Source organism: Leopardus geoffroyi, chromosome X, assembly GCF_018350155.1.
Source record: "Leopardus geoffroyi isolate Oge1 chromosome X, O.geoffroyi_Oge1_pat1.0, whole genome shotgun sequence".
NCBI lineage: Eukaryota > Metazoa > Chordata > Mammalia > Carnivora > Felidae > Leopardus > Leopardus geoffroyi.
Window position 1 is genome coordinate 88,288,260 of NC_059343.1, and position 18,860 is coordinate 88,307,119.

Consider the following 18,860-nt stretch of genomic DNA (forward strand, 5'->3'; position numbering starts at 1 on the left):
GAAGTATCAGGAATACTTCAAAGACATATTGACTCAGAGGTGCCAGTATAAGTGAGGTTGGCTAACAGGAAAGTGAGAGCTGGAAAAATTATATAGACGAGAGTCTGAGGCTGAAGATGGAAATCTCAAGTCATCTGTGTGGGCAGGATCTGGAGCTGTGAAAGAGGAGGCACTCTCCAAAGAAGAGAGTATAGAAACAAATGCAAAGAGGGTCATAACATTTTATAGCTTACGCACTACTGTGTAGAAATCTAGGCAATGCTAATATAAGCTAGTCAACCCTAAATAGCTGAAAACTCTTTTTTTTTTTTTTTTTCAACGTTTATTTATTTTTTGGGACAGAGAGAGACAGAGCATGAACGGGGGAGGGGCAGAGAGAGAGGGAGACACAGAATCGGAAACAGGCTCCAGGCTCTGAGCCATCAGCCCAGAGCCCGACGCGGGGCTCGAACTCACGGACCGCGAGATCGCGACCTGGCTGAAGTCGGACGCCCAACCGACTGCGCCACCCAGGCGCCCCTGAAAACTCTTATTATAAAAGTAAAATGGGTGTCTTGGTGGCTCAGTCGGTAAGGTGTCCGACTTCAGCTCAGGTCATGATCTCGCGGTTTGTGAGTTCGAGCCCCATGTAGGGCTCTGTGCTGACAGCTTGGAGCCTGGAGCCTGCTTCGGAGTCTGTGTCTCTCTCTTTCTCTCTCTGCCCCTCCCCCGCTTGCACTCTGTCTCTCTCTCTCAAAAATAAATAAATGTTAAAAAAAATTTAAAAAAAAGAGTGTGAAGAAATAGCTGGACCAGTGGAGTATACAACAACAGGTGACAAAAAACAAAAATGAGTTAATTCCAGGAGAAAAGCAAACATTAAATACCTTCTTTATGTAATAATCCTTTACTATTCGGGTTATGATGATGCTCTCCTAATTATAAGCAAGATTCCCATGCTCTAGAAAGACTGAGACCTATTTTAGAAAATTTTAGAATATCCTCAGGCCCAGGTTTTTTAAAAACTTCCTTTTAAGTATCTAAATTTGTATTTGTTATTTAAAATTCTGAAAGTTCTTGCTAAGTTTAAAGTGGCTTTGAAAGGAATAAACCATAGCTAACTACATCAGTGCCCATGAATCACACGGAGCGAAAAAAAAAAAAAAGCAAGTCACAGAAATATTCACACAATATGTGTCCATTCACATACAGTTGAAAAATGGATGAAAGTAGCACATAAATTCATATGTGGCAAACCTAGTTTTTTAAAAAAGCAAGGGAAGGATTAACGCCGAATTCGGGATAGTGGTCCCCTCAGGGAGAGGAGAGGGAGGAGAAGCAATCAGGGAAGGGACTTCTAAGATACTGCTAATTAATGTTCTATTTCTAAAGCCTGTGGTGGGTGCCAGTCTATTACTATTCTTTAAACTGAAAAAAAAATATATATATATATATAATTTTTCATATACGAAATATATCATAATAAGCATTTTTTAAAAATTATTTTGAGGCAGGGAAAATCAGAAACGGTTTTTTAAAAGATGCAGAAACTGACAGTACAGGAGAGCATAATATCAGAAGAACTTTAAATGAACCGTCCTATTCCCGAGTGATCTTTCTACTTTGCAGTGAATCCAAAACCAATTTAAGGAGGATCTTTTTCAAAAAGCATTGTGTGCTGTCCAACAATTGTGAAGCTCAGGCTTTCAACAATGACGAGCCAAGTTAAAGGTGCCATTCCCTACAGAACCAGTAGGGGAGCTGCTTACAGCGGTGCTTTTCCTATGATTCGTGGAGCCGGTTTTGTACTTTCCGTCTAAATTTTTAGACACAAAGTGTATTAGTAGCTTACGTTAAGATCTGAAAGCGCTACATGCCCTTCGAGGCCCAAAGAAGTCTTCTTTAGTACACAAACACTGAAAAAAAAAAAAAAAAGAAAGAAAGAAAGAAAAGAAAAAAGGCGCCCACCCCGAGCCCCTTTCGGAGGATGAGGTGGAGGTAGGGCGGGACAGGGAGGAGCTGGCCTGGGTTTCTCCGGCGCTGGGCATCAGTCGGCCAACACTCTTTTTTTATTTTTATTTTTTACCTGGGTGGGTCCTTCTGAAGCTGTAAGAAGCCACGGCATCCGTGCAGCTCCTGGGGCCGGCGCCGTGGCCTAGATGCCCGTGCGGACAAGGCATTCCTACGGGAAGCGGCGGCGGCGGCGGCCCTTCCTGAACTTCTCCCTGCAGGCCTATCTAGCCCGTTTCCCCTCCTCCCTCCTCCTTTGTCTTCCAGCTCACACGTAACCGCATCCCGAGAACGTGACATACCCCAAACACAAAGTCATAAAATCTATTTTCAATGTTAAAAGGTAGAAGAGAGCTCCCTTTGCCGCCTGCTCTCAGACAAGCCCTTACCTCTTCATGTTTCCACAGGCCCCTATCTCTAACTTGGCTGAACAGGCCGCGGACTTCAAGTCCCAGAACTCCGTGCGGCCGACTCTAAGGGGATTGTGGTGGAGTGCGGGGCTCTGGGAATTGTAGTCACGCAGAGCTAAAGAAACCGAAACACAAGAGTACCTACTGAATAACCGGTGTATTGTAAGTTCAAATATTTCTCCTACGGGTTAAGGACAACACCCAAAATATCCAGCTCATAAAGCTTTGACTTCTTGACTGACTCAATCAATATCACCAAATCCTGGCTCCTCTACTTTTCCTTCAATGTGTCCCTATCAACCCTGCTTCTGCTTTCAAGGACTTGTTATCTGGCCTACCTTCTGTGTCCAGTGGGGCCCTTAGTCCATCCTCTGCAGGGTAGCCAGTTATCAGACACAAGTTTGACACATAATTTGCATTAACGGTACTCCTCTATCTGTTACAGAGGCTTATGAGACATTGTACTGCCTATCTTGAGAATTTGAAGTCTATGTGAATTCAGGCCTGTGAATGTTTTATTGGTAATTGTGTTGAATCAAGAGAGAGGTATAACATAGTGGTCAAGAACATGCGCTCTGAGTTCCCAGAAATGGAAATACAAATGTTCCTAAGTATTGGAAAATAAAGATGTCTAATCTCACTTATAAATGAGATGTAAATTTCAAAGTACACTGACTATAAAATACATGATCTGGACTCTTTGAAACTGACAAGGTCATCAAAAACATGGTTAAGTCTGAGAATCTGCCAACCAAAGAAACCAAAGGAAACATGAAGACTAAATGTAATGTGGTATCCTGGATGGGGCTCTGGAACAGAAAAAGGGCTCTAGGTAAAAACTAAAAAAATATGAATAAACTATGCACTTTAGTTAATAAGATTTGTTACATGTGACAAATATGCCAGTTATATAAGGTGTTAACACCAAGGGTTAACTGAGTGGCGGTATACAGAACTCTGTACTATGCAACTTTTCTGTAAATCTAAAACTGTTCTAAAAAAGTTTCTTTTTTTAAAGTTTCAGACCACATTACTTTTGTTGAGATCATGGGAAAATAATCACTCTCATTACACTGCTGGTAAGAACATAAACTGGTACATGTATGGAAGGCAGCATGAGGATACAATTGAAACCATAAATGCCCACTCCCTTTAGAGCAGAAATTCAACCTCTATGAATAGTATTCTCAATACTATGCATCCTCAAGTATGTGTGTTATATGTTTATATATGTATAAATATATATGTATGTGTATAAATTTCATACATGTATATATAAAATACATATGTATATATATAATTATTTGCTGCAACATCATATCTAATAACAAAATGTTGCAAACAACTTAATTACCCACAAATGTAATAAATCCATTTAATGGAAAACTATGCAGCAGTGCCAAGCATGACAGCATTCTCTAAGGACTGCTAGTGAGCAATCTAAAATATATCTAGTGCAATAGCAAGGTGCAGAACAATATCTATAGTATGCTTCCATTTGAGTAAAAAAAAAAAAAAAAGAGGGGATTATAGGTATGCATTTGCTTGTGAATGAATCAAATACCTCTGGGAAAACATATATACAAGTGATAAGTGAATGTTTCCAGGTAGGGGAGCTGGATGGTTAGGGACAAGAGTGGGGGAAAAAACCCTTCATTTTTTGTACCCTTTGAATTTTGAACCACATGATTATATTGCCTAGTCAGTAATATTTTTATTATTAAAGGGAACCCTTCTTATACCACAGAACCAAAAAAGAAAAAGATCATGGGTTTGGGGGTCATACTGTTTGGATTTCTCAGTTCCCACAGTTATCAACAATATAACATAGTAGGCAGTCTGAACTTGAATTTTTGCTTTGGCAAGTTACAAGACTATGTGAGTTTCAGTAAGTTTCTTTAACTGGTCTAGGCCAGTTTTCTCATCTGTAAAATTGGGATATTACCCCTGAACAGGGTGATGTAAAGTGCTATATAAAAGTATGGTTTTAAAGTCACTTGATAGGTGGTCATCTATGAGCAAATATTCTGTTATCCAGCAGGACTTATTCAAACTGTCTATACTGCCATGCCCAAGGCTCAAGTTAGAGGATAAGACCAAAGAGCAGCTACTGGAAGACATTGTACTTCCTATCCTAAGAACTTCTTACAGATTGAAAATGTCATGGCAAGTATTTGAGCTATCCAAAACCTGTTATGTGGAAATGACTGTGCCCTTGAAGTACACAGGTGAATGAATGCAGATATAACATGCACTACTTTGTGGCTTTGGCACAGAGCATAGACACAATGTAAGCATGGGGAAAGTGTGGGTCACACCACACATAGCCTGTGCTAGGTAAATCCTATATATGACAGTAGGGCCGAATTCTGCTGCTTAACCAAACTGTCCAATGGACACATTGATCAATAAGTTGATGGAAAAATTCACCAGAGTTGCTGGTGTGTTTGTCCCCTTGGGAAAGTGGCAAAGAGCAGAACAAACACTATATACTGACCATTACACCAGGCTTGGAGACAATTCTAAGAAAACATATATCCTATTGGCACAGAAGCGATACACACTACATTATGAATCCACTAGGTGGGATAAGTGGAGAATAAATGGCTAAAAAGACAAGTAGGATGGAATTGCAACTTGAAAGCAAGGTCACTAGGAAGTACTCTTTGTACCTGTGTATAACTGTAGCCGGTCCCAGTGGTAGGTACCAAGGGACAAACATTCAGAAAATTGCACTAGAAGGAAAATCAGGCTATTTCTAGCTCTGCCAAACTTATTAACTGTGGAATAATAGCTATTCCATTTCCCGAAGCATGCCTTTCCCCACTTTAAAAGGGAGACAGTGTATAAAAAGGTTTGAGGCAGTTTATAAAAAGCTTTGAGATTTCTAGATGGTATTCATGGGCACAGAGGTCTTAGCATTAGGTAATTTCACAATTTCACCCCAGATTTTATGACAAACTGAAAAATATGCCTCATTTGTCTTTCTGACAATTTAATAAGATTCGTTAATTAAGCCAGAAGTTCTTCCTTAACATAGACATATTTTCAGTGTTTGTCCTTTTGAGATGCTTTGTTCGCAGCACACTTCTGATGAATACATTAGGAAGCAATTATAATTTCCAGATATGGAAGAAGATGCAAAAACCAAGTCTTCTCTAGAAGAGGGATAGCATCACTCATCCAATATTAAGAGTAATCAACTGTGCATGTCTTTCAAATTCCCCAAATGAGATAGCATAAATGCTGTTATAGAGAAAATAAATATAGCATCTTTTTAAAAGGACAAAAAAAAAAGTAGATAATCACTGGAGAAGTGTCAAATTTAAGAACTCTCCTTCAGCTAATATCTTGGCTGGTCTTTAACTGCCAGGAGAGGCTCAAGACTACAGTACCTCACAAAAATCTTGCCTTAAAATGGGTTATTTGTGATTTTTTAAATTAATATTTGGTCAACAATGTCTTTTCGACATATGTTAGAACCAGAGTCCAAAGGAACCTTAGAGATGAGTTAGTCCAAGGCTCCAGATTCCAGACAGTACACTGAGATCTACCAGTAAATCCTACGGTGCTACTGTATTGATCTGGAATCCACATTCCATCCACTGGCCTCTTCTATGTCCTGGGAAAAACCCTAGAACTCCCAGTGCAAATTCAGTAGTACTTTAGTCTCCCCTTTTATTTCACTGAGGAACTTTTACAGTAAGCATTTACTGTTAGTGAAAAGATATAAAAGCATCACAAAATTACAGAGAAGTGAAAACTAGTTTCCTTCACTTGGGAAGGCCTTATTAATATGGTTAAACTCTTTCATGGTATATATAAAAGATAATGCCCAAAATGAAATTATTTTTCCAGTTAATTAAGTAGGGACGAGACTAAATCCGGTGTTTCCTCTACTATACTATGTACCTTTTACTGAATGTAGAACTTAACTTACACACAGATTACTTTATAGGAGTTGAAGCTCCAAAAACAATAAGGAAAATGTCTTTATCTAGGGTATAACAGAAATAATACTGGACTCGAAAATTAGAGAGTACTCAAAATTATACCCAAATGTTCTCTACCTACAGAAATCATCCACAAAATTATTTGGTCTCTGGATTATTTTCATAGTCTAACATTTTGAGTGGTAACAAAACTTACTTGATAAGCTGCTAATGTAAGAAGTTTGGGTAGGAAAAAAAGGCCATTTAAGCTCTGATACTTAGTTTACTTATAAGGTGGTAAGAACCACTAATACTCATTTCAAAAATATTTTCTTCCTATAATGTGTACCCCTCAGGATGGTCATGTACAGTCAGTATAACAGGAGTTTATCTCAGTAATTATAGACAACTAAGCTCTAGTCACTCAAAAACTTTTAAGTAAGTTTACTTTCATGTTACACTTTTATTTTTTAGAATATCATCTTTATTTATGCCTTACATAAAACATGCAACACGAAAGATCAGACTATTGCCAAGCTAAGAACAAGGCTTTTTCTTGAAAAACAAACAAATATACAAAAACCTTAACTATAAATCATATGCTAAAGCCAAATAAAATAAGGTTATCTATACATCAAAAATAAATGAGTTGCCTAAACCTTACCCTTTTAAAAATAACCTAATTCAAGGGCTAAATCCACCCTAACTTCTCTTCTTCTCTGAATCTCTATAGCACACTTTCTGTAATTCACACACTTCCTTGTATTGTCTATATTGTTTTTATACAGATAGGCATTAATTTTATCTCAAACTAGACATTATGTTCCGTTGAGGAAAAAGACTACAGTATCTAGCACTATATGTTGAAAGTTAAGAGTCACGCAGTAAAGACTGGTTGGGCATCTATTTCTCGTCAAACATTTCTCTATGATCCGGTTAGAGTAAGAAGGACAATGTTGTGCTGCTGGTAGAATATGGAATCTAGGAGAATATAAGATAAAATTACACACACAGTGTCGACATCTAATAGGTTGCAGCCTGGTAAAGAAGGCAAATATAGTTCTGGTTTGCTAATACAAAAAGCCAAACTACAGAATAATTCTCAACAGCCTAATATTGAAATAAAAAAAAAAAACCCAACAACGTGCACACTTTATTGCAACCAAAGATTAAGTAATAATTGTAATACTACTCTATTTCACATCATCACAATTTGTAGGTGATATATAATCCCAAAAGAACATGCTGAAGGTATGGTCATTCAATCAAAAGCAATCTTGACACTGCGTTCCAGCTCCATGTGATGATGATCCTCAAAAACCTGTGTTACCTCTTCTACCTTCCGTTGCAGCATGCCTACAGGAGGAAAAGTCATGAATCGTTAATCCAAGGTCAAAATGTCCCAGGAACATAATAACTTACATTCTCCCTTCAACATATGATTTATAAAACATTGATTTTAATAGCTTTAAGTATTAGAAAATAAAGGGGGGAAATCGTCTATTTAGAAACTATGGAAACAGTGGACAAGACTGTTCTTGATTTGCTCTCTGTAGTTTTCAGGTAAATAACAGTCTACATGACATTTTTGTTCTGTTGAAGAGAATTGAGAACTGCGTGTTACTCATTACAGCCTAAAAGTGCTTTACAGGGTGGTCATTAAATTGAGGGTATAGATAGATTTTGGTAGGTCTTTGCTGTCTATAAGTGAATTAGTACATGGAGTATATTCACATTTCTGTTCCTTTCTAAGGATTTATTTAACTTGGTGGTCTTCAATTTGCTCAGGGGCAGAGCAACAGAAAATACCATTAACTTTAGCATATAAAACACTAACATTCTGTAGTAAAAATAAGTTGTCGATGTAAGCATGATAATCTTAGGTTTTTCTATTAATGTGCAGTTGGCCATTTGTTTTAGTGTTCATTAATGCTTATTAGCCAATAAGCAATGGCTGGTGCCCAAGACTTAAGAAAAACTTTAGGAGAAAAACTAAAAATTTGAAACAATATACTTTAATTTTCTTCAGCCAATTAGAAAAGCCCCAATGTTATTCAGTTTTAAAGTATAACAATACATCATCTTATGACATACAGGCATTTTGCAAGATCACACTTTAAGAACAAGTAATTTAAATGATGGTTGCCTAATGAAAGGCTACCAAAACAGTGTATGTTGAGCCTGGCAAAATATATCTCCTTTTTGTTGAAATAACTGCAGCTTGCAAATTTTTACCCCTAAATAACATTTTTCAATGTGATAGAAACACAAATGAGCACTCTAACAAACCATTAACTTGAGGCCAGAACTGTCAACATAAGGAAAATCTACTTAATTTGCTGATTGATACATATTAAGTACAAAGGAGTACATTTATAAAAATTTTAAAAATCAATGAAATGTCAAGAACACAAGCCAGCATTATTAAGAGAGCTTTACTATAAACATTTTGTCATGTCTTCAAATTGAATTCTCAGGACTGTTCCTATAGTAACATACTTTAAATTTTTTAGAAGTTTCATTATTTGAAGGCAAAAACTGCATCTAGGCACTCAACTGCCCAGAGTTCAGTTTCCATGATATGCATCAGTGATTGGTTCCTGCAGACCTCTGAAATTATATACTATACTAGATCAATGCTAGTAATAGCCAAAATTTGGGGGAAATACATTATACACTTTTTGAGATTAAAATTAGTGGTACTGAACAATGTGAAAATGAAATTAAGAAAATGATTCCATTCACAACATCATCAAAAAGAATTAAAACACAGTAGAAATAAGCCTACCAAATGAAGTATAAGACCTGTACACTGAAAACTAGAAAATACTGCCAAGGGCAGTAGATCTAAGATCTAACTAAAGAAGATCTAAGAAAATGAAGAGATATCCCATGTTCATGGATTGGAAGACTCAATAGTGGTAAGATGCCAACCCCCCCAAAGACTGATCTACAGATTCAGTGGAATCCCTATGAGAATTCCAGCCAGCTGTTTTTGTAGAAATAGAAAAGCTTTACAGTTTACATGGAAAGGACCCAGAACAGCAAAGCAATCTTGAAAAAGAATAATGAACTGCAAGAATTACACTTATAATTTTAAATCTTACTACAAAGCTACAGTAATCAAGACAGTGTAATACTGGCATGGGATAGCCATAGAAATCAATGGAACAGTAAGAAAGTCCAGAAATAAAACTTATATTTATGGTCAATTCATTTTTGATGAAGGTGACAAGGCAATTCAGTGGGGGAAAACACAGGCTTTTGCAACAAAGGGTGCAGACAATTGGATATTCAACTCAAGGTGAATTATGGACCTAAATATAAGAGCAAAACTATATTTGGAAAATAAAACACAAATGTCAATCAACTGATGAATACATAAGCAAAATGTGGATGTCTGCACACTGGAATGATACACAGCAATAAAATGGAATGAATTACTGATACATGTTACACATAGATGAACCTTGAAAACATTAAGCCAGACAACAAAGGCCACATATAATATGATTCAATTTATATAAACTCTCCAGAAAATACAAATCTCTAAAGACAAAGAGTAGATTAGTGGTTGCCTTGAGTCCAGAGTAGGAATAGGGATCAACTACCAACAGGCCAGAGGGAATTTTTTAGGGCAATGAAAATATTTTCAAATGGACTATTTGATGTGTGCACAACTCTTAAGCTTTAAACAGCTATTGGTTAAGATGGTAAATTTGTGTGTTTAAGGTATTTCTTAAAAACCACTCCCCCCCCCCCAGAAGATTCTGGTAAAACTGCTCCCAGCCAGTCCCATTCTGTTGAGGGGACAGATGTTTTCTTCACTTTAGCCTACTTACCAATATTTTAGCTAAAGATTAAAAGACTTTCATAGTAGGGGCACCTGGGTGGCTCAGTCGGTTGAGTGTCTGACTCTTAATTTCAGGTCATGATCTCAGGATCATGGGATTAAGCCCTATGTCATGCTCTGTGTTGAGTGTAGAGCCTCCTTAAGATTCTCTCTCTCTCTTTTTGAAAAAAGAAACAAAAAGATTCTCTCTCTCTCCCTCTTTCCCCCTCCCCTACTTGTGATCTCTCTTTCTTTCTCTTTCTTAAATAAATAAATAAATAAATAAATAAATAAATAAAAGACTTTCACGGAGAATTATGAAAATAAGTGAGTTGGTCATTAAGCCCTAACACAGCTTTTTCTATAGTTATTTTTATTTTAAGTATTACATGTAAATATTAATAGATAATATTAAATTCACTGTGAAAGGAAACAATGTACTTTCACAAATACTGCTATGGTACGCCTCTTATTTTCCTCTTAGAAAAACAAATGGGGCAGTTGGAGAACAAAATATCCTGAAAAAATGGTCAAAAGACACAAATAAGCAACTTAGAAAGTTAAATACAAATTGTTTATAAACATTTTTCAAATACTCAACCTTATTAGTAACCAGAGGAATGCAGATTAAACAAGGGAAATATTATTTTCACCTATAAATGTTAGCAAAGAATGATGGTGATGGTGGTAGAATGCTAGAAATTATTTGGACTTAGCAGAACTAGGTAATTCAAAGTGGTGCTGAAAGGGGGACTATAAGCAGAAATATGAATGATTAACAAGCTGACCCCTCTTTTCCTCCACATCCTACATCTGGGTGATTTTCCCTACCCAAGCCCAGCAAAGGACTTTTTAGAGAGGGAAAACCAGATGGGCTGTGGCTCAGGGACACCAGGTAGAGCTAAGGACAAGGAATCTGTACCAAAAATTGGGATTAAATGGAAGTTCACTGCAAGGTGAACACTGAGCCCTGGTCCCTTCTCTAACCGTTCCAAGAACACTGGCTTACCATTAGGTTTATTAATCTCTAGCCAAGTGTTGGAAGATTCTTCTTTGGAGAATATGATCAACTGAAGAGAAAAATCCTAAAGGTAATGGTTGGAGATTCTCCAACGAAAAGCTCTTGCCAAATTATCCTATAGTAAATCAGCAAGGCCCATCTACAATTTAGTGTCTCATTCTTGAATACAAATGGACAACCAAGAATCATCAGATATTTGAGGAATGCCTCTAATATAAGAAAGAAAAAAAAACTGAAAGAAACAACCCAGGAAGAATAAAACATTTTAAAAAATCGATAATATCCTCAGAGAGATGATACTGAATCCATGAAATAAGAACTGGATGTTATTTAACACATACACACACATACACACACACACACACACACACACACACAAGTCATAAAACAACACAAGCTCTTGCAAAATAAAAATTATGACAGGAAGTAAGATCAATAGAAAGACTAGAATAAAAAGCTGAGTACTTATCTGAGAAATTTAGCAAAAATACAGCAGAAACCTAATTCAAGAAAATTCTCCCAAACTGATAGTTTCTTCTGATAGAAGAGCTCACTGAATACCATGTCAGTGGATGAATCAAACCTACATGGAGGTACATGATCTGAAATTTCACTATTGTGGGTAAGATCCTGAAAACTTCCATAGGGAAAAAAAAACATAAAAATGAAGGAGTCACATAAAGTTTCGGGAGTCAGAATGGACCCTCAAAGCTAGAAGACAGTGAACAACATTTTCAAAAGTTTAAGAGAAAATTATTTGGAAGCTAGATTTTGATAGCCAATACTATCAATTAAGTGTGAGGGTAGAATAAAGACCTTTTCCCAAAGAAAATGGAAACAGTAATTTGAAAAGATATATGCACCCCTATGTTTATTGCAGCATTATTTCCAAAACCAAGATGTGGAAGCAGTCTTTAAGTGTCCATCGATTGACGAATGGATAAAAAAAATGTGATGTATATATACTATGGAATATTACTCAGCCATAAGAAAAAGAATGAAATCTTGCCATATACAACATGGGTGGTCTTAGAGGGTATAATGCTAAGTGAAAGAAGTCAGTCAGAGAAGATAAACACTATATGATTTCAGAGAAGATAAATACCATATGATTTCACTCATGTGTGGAATTTAAGAAACAAAACAAACAGATAAACAACAACAACAAAAAAAACCAGACTCAACTACAGAGAACAAACAGGTGGTTGACAGAAGGGAGGTGGGTGGGGAGGATGGGTGAAATAGATAAAGGGGATTAAGAGTACACTTATCTTGATGAGCACTTTGAAATGTACAGAACTGTGGAATCATTATATTATTCACCTGGAACTAATACAGCACTGTATATTAATTATACTTGAATAAAAAAAAAAACTTTTCAGACGTGTAATATCTCAAAAAATGTACCTCCCTTACACTCTCAGGAAGCTGATGTAACACACGTTATATTAACACAAGGGAATAAACCAGAAAACAAGAAGTATAAGAGCCACGAAACAGGAAAGTCAACAAAGAAAAAAATAGAAGGAATACATGATTCGAGAGAAGGAAGAATCTAGTTGAGCAGCAAACCAAGGGAGCAACAATGCCAGATAGTAGATTAGAGATAAGAGGGCTCTGGGAGAAAGAAATCCAAGGAGAAATTGATAGATTTAAAGAAAAAGAAGGGAGTTAGAGAACGGACTACTGGTAAATATATAGAAAATTAAGCAAATGATGAAATAAAATTCAAAGGAAAACAAAAACTTGTACAAGCAATAACATATACGGGCTCCATGCTGACAGCACGGAGCCTGCTTGGGATGGGATTCTTTCTCCCTCTCACTCACTGCCTCTCTCTCTCTAAAATAAATAAATAAAACTTTAAAAAGAAAAAAAGCAGGCAGCTGGGTGGCTCAGTCAGTTAAGCATCTGACTCTTAATTTTGGCTCAGGTCATGATCTCACAGTTTGTGAGATCGAGCCCCACATCAGGCTCTGCTGCTGACAGCGCAGAGCCTACTTGGGATTCTCTCTCTTCCTCTCTCTGCCCCTCCCCTGCTCGTGCACACTCTCTCTCAAAATAAATAAACATTTAAGAAAAAAAGAGAAATGACATAATATAGCATGTTACATGGCCGGGCTGTGAGTGACATTTATGCAATCAGAATTCAAATAATAAATACTGTTCTATGTATAATTTATGATATACCTATATTGGTAAGATGACAGAAAAGTGTACTTACATGCATACATTTATATACTTCTCTATATGTAATATGTACATATACTGGGGGGGGCAGTATGGTGGTATATTATATACACATACTTAGGTACTACATGCATATACACACATATACACACACAAAATGAGGGTGGTATAAAATAGTTAAATCCTTGCCTCCCATTTTGGGAAGTCAGTACAGAAAGCCTAAAATGGGAAAACTAAAAAGAAACAGTATACATGGTATTTAGAGATCTAGAAATATGTTTTAGGGGCGCCTGGGTGGTACAGTCAGTTAAGCGTCTGACTCTTGATTTTGGTTTTGGCCATGATCTCACAGTTGGTGGGTTCAAGCCTCATGTCGGGCTCTGCACTATCTGTGCGGAGCCTGCATGGAATTCTCTCTCTCTGCCCCTCCCCAACTCGTGCTCTCTCTTTCAGAATAAATTAAACAAATAAATAAAAGAAAAAAGAAAAAAATTTTTTAAGAAGCAGCTAAAATAATTGAAAGTGATTGCTTCTAGCGAGTGGCAAACGGGGTGTGGACAGGGGAGCTGGTATTTTTCATAAACCTTATTAAAAAACCTTATACTCTACTATCAAGGTGGGAGATGAAGAAGACCTGAAATAAGGCAGTGATAGGAATCTACTGAAAAGATTCAAGAGCTATTAAGAAGTATAATCATCATTACTTACTGGAGAAATAGAAATAGTCTACCTTAAGTTCCCTGAGTAAATAATAGCAATCGTTAGCTGAGAAAAAGAAAAGTAGGAGGAGTTACTGATCTGAGAGGCCCAGGAGAGAGTGAAGATAATGAGTTTAGTTTTATGTAAGTTTAATTTGAGGTGCCTTTGGGTATGTATGTGCAGGTATTTGTTAACATGGAGCTTTATAATGGAAAGTAAAAGAACCATTAGTAAAACTGATGGTTAGAGATGACAACTGATGTTTAAAAACTGCTGATTATCAGAAAGCCTTGAAAGAGAATGCTATTAGAAACAAGGAGAGGTCTCAAATCCATAACCTAAGTTCCTACCTTAAGAAAATAGAGGAAGAGCAAACTGAACCCAAAGCAAGCAGAAGGAAGGACATAATAAAGACTGGTTATCAATGAAATTTAAAACAGGAACACTATATAGAAGAATCAATGAAACAAAAAGCTGATTCTCTGAGGGTAAAAAAAATCAATAAAATTGATTAACCTCTACTAAGACAGAAAAAAGTAAAAATAGAGAGAAAACACAAATCACCAATGTAAGGAATGAACAGGGCAGATCACTACAGGTCCTGCAGCCATTAAAAGTATCAAGAGGAAATCCTAAGAATAACTATTCTTAAAACTCAAAACTTAGCAGAATTGTACCAATTCCTAGAAAACCACAAATTATGAAAATGCAACCAAGATACTCTGAAGCATATTCCTATAAGCATTATAGAAATTGAGTCTGTAATTAAAAAGCTCCCCAAAACGAAATACCCAGGCCCATATACAGTTTCACTGGAGAATTCTACCAAATACTTAAAGAGAATCAATGCCAATTCTTCACAAATTTTTCTAAAAAAGAGGCCACTATTAACCTAATAACAAACCAAGAAATGATAGTATAAAAAAAGAGAAACTATAGACCAATATCTGTCATGAACATTTAAAAATCTCTCACTTGGGGCGCCTGGGTGGCGCAGTCGGTTAAGCGTCCGACTTCAGCCAGGTCACGATCTCGCGGTCTGTGAGTTCGAGCCCCGCGTCAGGCTCTGGGCTGATGGCTCGGAGCCTGGAGCCTGTTTCCGATTCTGTGTCTCCCTCTCTCTCTGCCCCTCCCCCGTTCATGCTGTGTCTCTCTCTGTCCCAAAAATAAATAAAACGTTGAAAAAAAAAAATTAAAAAAAAAAAATCTCTCACTTAAAAACTTCTAGAAAATTCTAGCAAACTGAATTCAACGCTGTATAAAAGAAACTATAAACCATGACCAAGTAGAAGTTATTCCACAAATTTAAGGCTGGCTCAACATTAAAAAAGGTATCAATGTAATCCACCATAATAACTAATTAAAGAAGAAAAAACATATGATTATATCAATTGATGCAGAAAAAACATTTGACAAAATCCACTACGTATTCATGATAAAAATTCTCAGCAAGTCAGGAACAGAGCAGAATTACCTAAACTTGATAAACAGCATCTACAAAAAAACCCTACAGCTAACATCATACTTAAAGCAAAAGACTGAAGGCTTTCTGTGCAAACTCAGGAACAAGACAAAGATGTCTGCTCTCATCACTTTTATTTAACATAGTGCAGAAAGTTCTAGCCAGTGCAATGTGAGGAAAAGAAATAAATGGCATATGGATTGGAAAGGAAGAAGTAAAACTATCCCTATTTGCAGATGATATAACTACCTCTGTAGAAAATCCTAAGGAATCAAAAACAAAACAAACAAAAATTCCTAGATCCAAGAAGTGAGTTCAGCAAGCCTACATACAAGATCAACACATAAAAATGAATTGCATTTTTATGTACTAGCAATGAACATGTGGAAACCAAAATTTAAAACATAATACCATTTGTAATCACTATAAATAAAATGAAACAGTTAAGTATAAATCTAACAAAACCAAAATGTACATAATGTGGGTGCTGAAAATTACAAAATCATATGAAAGAAATAAAAGGAAATCTAAATAAATGTTGGGTCATGCCATGTTTTCATGGATGGGAAGATTCAACAAAGTAAAGATGTCAATTCTTCCCTAAACCGATCTATAGGTTTCATGTAATTCCTATCAAATCTCAGCAAATTTTTGTGAGAGGGAAAAGGAAATAAAGTAGCCAAAACAATCTTGACAGGAAAAAAAATAACATGGGAGGACTGACTCTACCAGATATTAAGGCTTACTATACAGCAACAGTAATAAAGACAGTGTGATATTAGTGGAGGAAAACACATATAGGTCCATGGGGTAGAGAGCCCAGAAAAAGAACCACACAAATATGCCAAAGTGATATTTGCCAAAGTGTAAAAGCATTTCAATTGAGGAAGGATAGTCTTTTCAACAAATGGTGCCAGAGCAACCAGGATATCTGTAGGCATAAAAAGGAAAAAAAAAAAAAACCTTGATCTAAACCTCACATCTTATAGAAATATTAACTCAAAGTGGATCATGGCCTTAAAGGGAAAATGTAAAACAATAAAACTTGTAGGAAAAAAAGAGGGGGGGATTTTGGGGATACAGTACTCAGCAGAAAGTTCTTAGATTTGGCACCAAAAGCATAATCCATAAAAAAATGGAGAAACTACACTTCCTCAAAATTAAAAATTTTTGGGGCGCCTGGGTGGCGCAGTCGGTTAGGCGTCCAACTTCAGCCAGGTCACGATCTCGCGGTCCGTGAGTTCGAGCCCCGCATCAGGCTCTGGGCTGATGGCTCAGAGCCTGGAGCCTGTTTCCGATTCTGTGTCTCCCTCTCTCTCTGCCCCTCCCCCGTTCATGCTCTGTCTCTCTCTGTCCCAAAAATGAATAAACGTTGAAAAAAAAATTTTTTTTAAAAATTAAAAATTTTTGTCCTGTGAACGGCTCTATTAAAAGGAATAGACAAATGAAGACTAGGATAAAACATCTTCAAACCACATAAGCCAACAAAGGACTAGTATATACCCTAGAATATATAATAAACTCTCAGAACATTAAAACAAATAAACCAATTAGTAAATGGACAAAAGAAGAGACATTCCACCAAAGATGATATACTGACAGCAATATAATAAGCATATAAAAAGATGTTCAACATCATTAGCCACCAGAGAAATGAAATTAAAACTGCAATGATATTGCTACACATCTATCAGAATGGTCAAAAGGGAAAAAACAGTGAAAATGCCAAATGCCATTGAGGACACAGACAAATTAGATCTATCATACATCACTGGTGGACATGGAAAAGGGTACATCTACTCTGGAAAAAAAAAGTGTAGCAGCTTCTCATAAAACTAAACATGCAACTACCATATGACCAGCAATTGCACTCTTGGACATGTATCCTAGAGAAATGAAAACTGCTGTTCATACAAGAAATCTGCACATAAATATTCACAGAAGCTTTATTCATGAGTAGCCAAAAACTGGAAACATCCCAGATGTCCTACAACCAGTAAATGTGTACATAAACTGTGATGCATACATACTAGGAAAACTGGCATATTAGTCAGCAACAAAAAGGATAAAACCACTGATATAGGTAATTTAGATCAATGTCAGAGGAATTACGTTGAGCAAAAAAAGAAAGCCACATGGTTATATGCTGTATGATTCCATTTATACAATATCTTGAAATGATAAAATTTTAGAAATGGAGAATAAATTAGTGGTTTCCAGGAATTAGGATCTGGGTTAGAGGAGTGGGATGGAGGTGGTTCTGGCAATAAAAGGGGAATATGAGTAATTCTTATGGTAATGTAACTGTTCTGAATTTTGACTATGGTAATGGATATACAAACCTACACATGTGAGAAAACTGTATACAGCTGAACACACACAAACACAATACAAGTAAAACCAGGAAAATCTGAAAAAGACAGATTATACCAATGTCAATATCCTGCTTGTGATACTGTTCTACAGTTTTATAAGATGTTACCAGTGGGGAAAACTAGATAAAGAATAAACTGGACCATGGGGTGCCTGGGTGGCTCAGTTGGTGAAGCATCTGACTCTTGATTTGGGCTCAGGATATGATCTCATGTTTCGTGGGATTGAGTCCTGCATTGTAAGCCTGCTTGGGATTCTCTCTCTCCCTCTGCCCCTCCTGTACTAGCTTGCTCGGTCTCTCTCTCTCAAAATAAATAAATAAACTTAAAAAAAAGAATAGGACCTCTCTATTATTTCTTCAGGACCTCTCTATTATTTCTTACTAGTGCATGTGAATGTACAATTAACTAAATAAAAATTTCAGTGATGAAGACTAACACAAATAAGGATTAGATTCTCAACCTCTTTTCCTGGAAGTGCCTGCTCAATAGGCACATAATACAACTATTTATATGAGGCAACAGTTTTAACAAATCTGTTCTCACTACTTAATATGGTTGGCCATCTTTTTAGCCTTCAATATGGTTTCCCTCATTGTTGCATGCCTGTTAAGCTAAAGCCATATTTTAGGTTCTCGTTACTGCACTTGATCTTAGCCAAAAGTCCAAGAAGCGATAGGTTCTGGTTACTGTAGAACATACCTCTGTATTAGGTTAGTCTGCTGTTTAAAAGCAATCTTGAAATTTCGGGAGGGTAATATAATTAAGGTTTATTTCTCATTCAGATAAGGGAAGAGAGAGATAGGAAGGGGGCAAGGAAAGAAGAGAGAGAGAGAGAACACTGTCCTATTTGTCTTAGCTACTTTTTTGAGAGAGAGAGAGAGAGAGAGAGAGAGAGAGAAAGAGAATGAATCCCAAGCAGAATCCCATGGGGCTCGATCTCACGACCATGA

At 36.7% G+C, this 18,860-nt stretch overlaps 2 protein-coding genes across 8 annotated transcripts in view; both read right to left on the minus strand.

Annotated features, from left to right (window-relative positions):
• Positions 1-2,442, minus strand: part of RBM41 (RNA binding motif protein 41) — a 64,049-nt gene extending 61,607 nt beyond the window's left edge. For 2 of the 5 annotated variants that reach the window (XM_045472979.1, XM_045472978.1), the window contains exon 1: positions 2,066-2,418. In XM_045472979.1, the coding sequence (XP_045328935.1) occupies positions 2,066-2,289 (224 nt within the window). In that variant the 5' untranslated portion in view covers positions 2,290-2,418. Of the gene's footprint in view, positions 1-2,065 lie in introns of all 5 variants that reach the window. The other 3 variants (XM_045472977.1, XM_045472981.1, XM_045472980.1) reach the window with 3 other exon arrangements.
• Positions 2,443-6,774: 4,332 nt separating this feature from the next.
• Positions 6,775-18,860, minus strand: part of NUP62CL (nucleoporin 62 C-terminal like) — a 78,035-nt gene continuing 65,949 nt past the window's right edge. For all 3 annotated transcript variants that reach the window (XM_045471487.1, XM_045471486.1, XM_045471488.1), the window contains one exon: positions 6,775-7,687. In XM_045471487.1, coding sequence (XP_045327443.1) covers positions 7,593-7,687 — 95 coding nt within the window. In that variant the 3' untranslated portion in view covers positions 6,775-7,592. The remainder of the gene's footprint in view (positions 7,688-18,860) is intronic.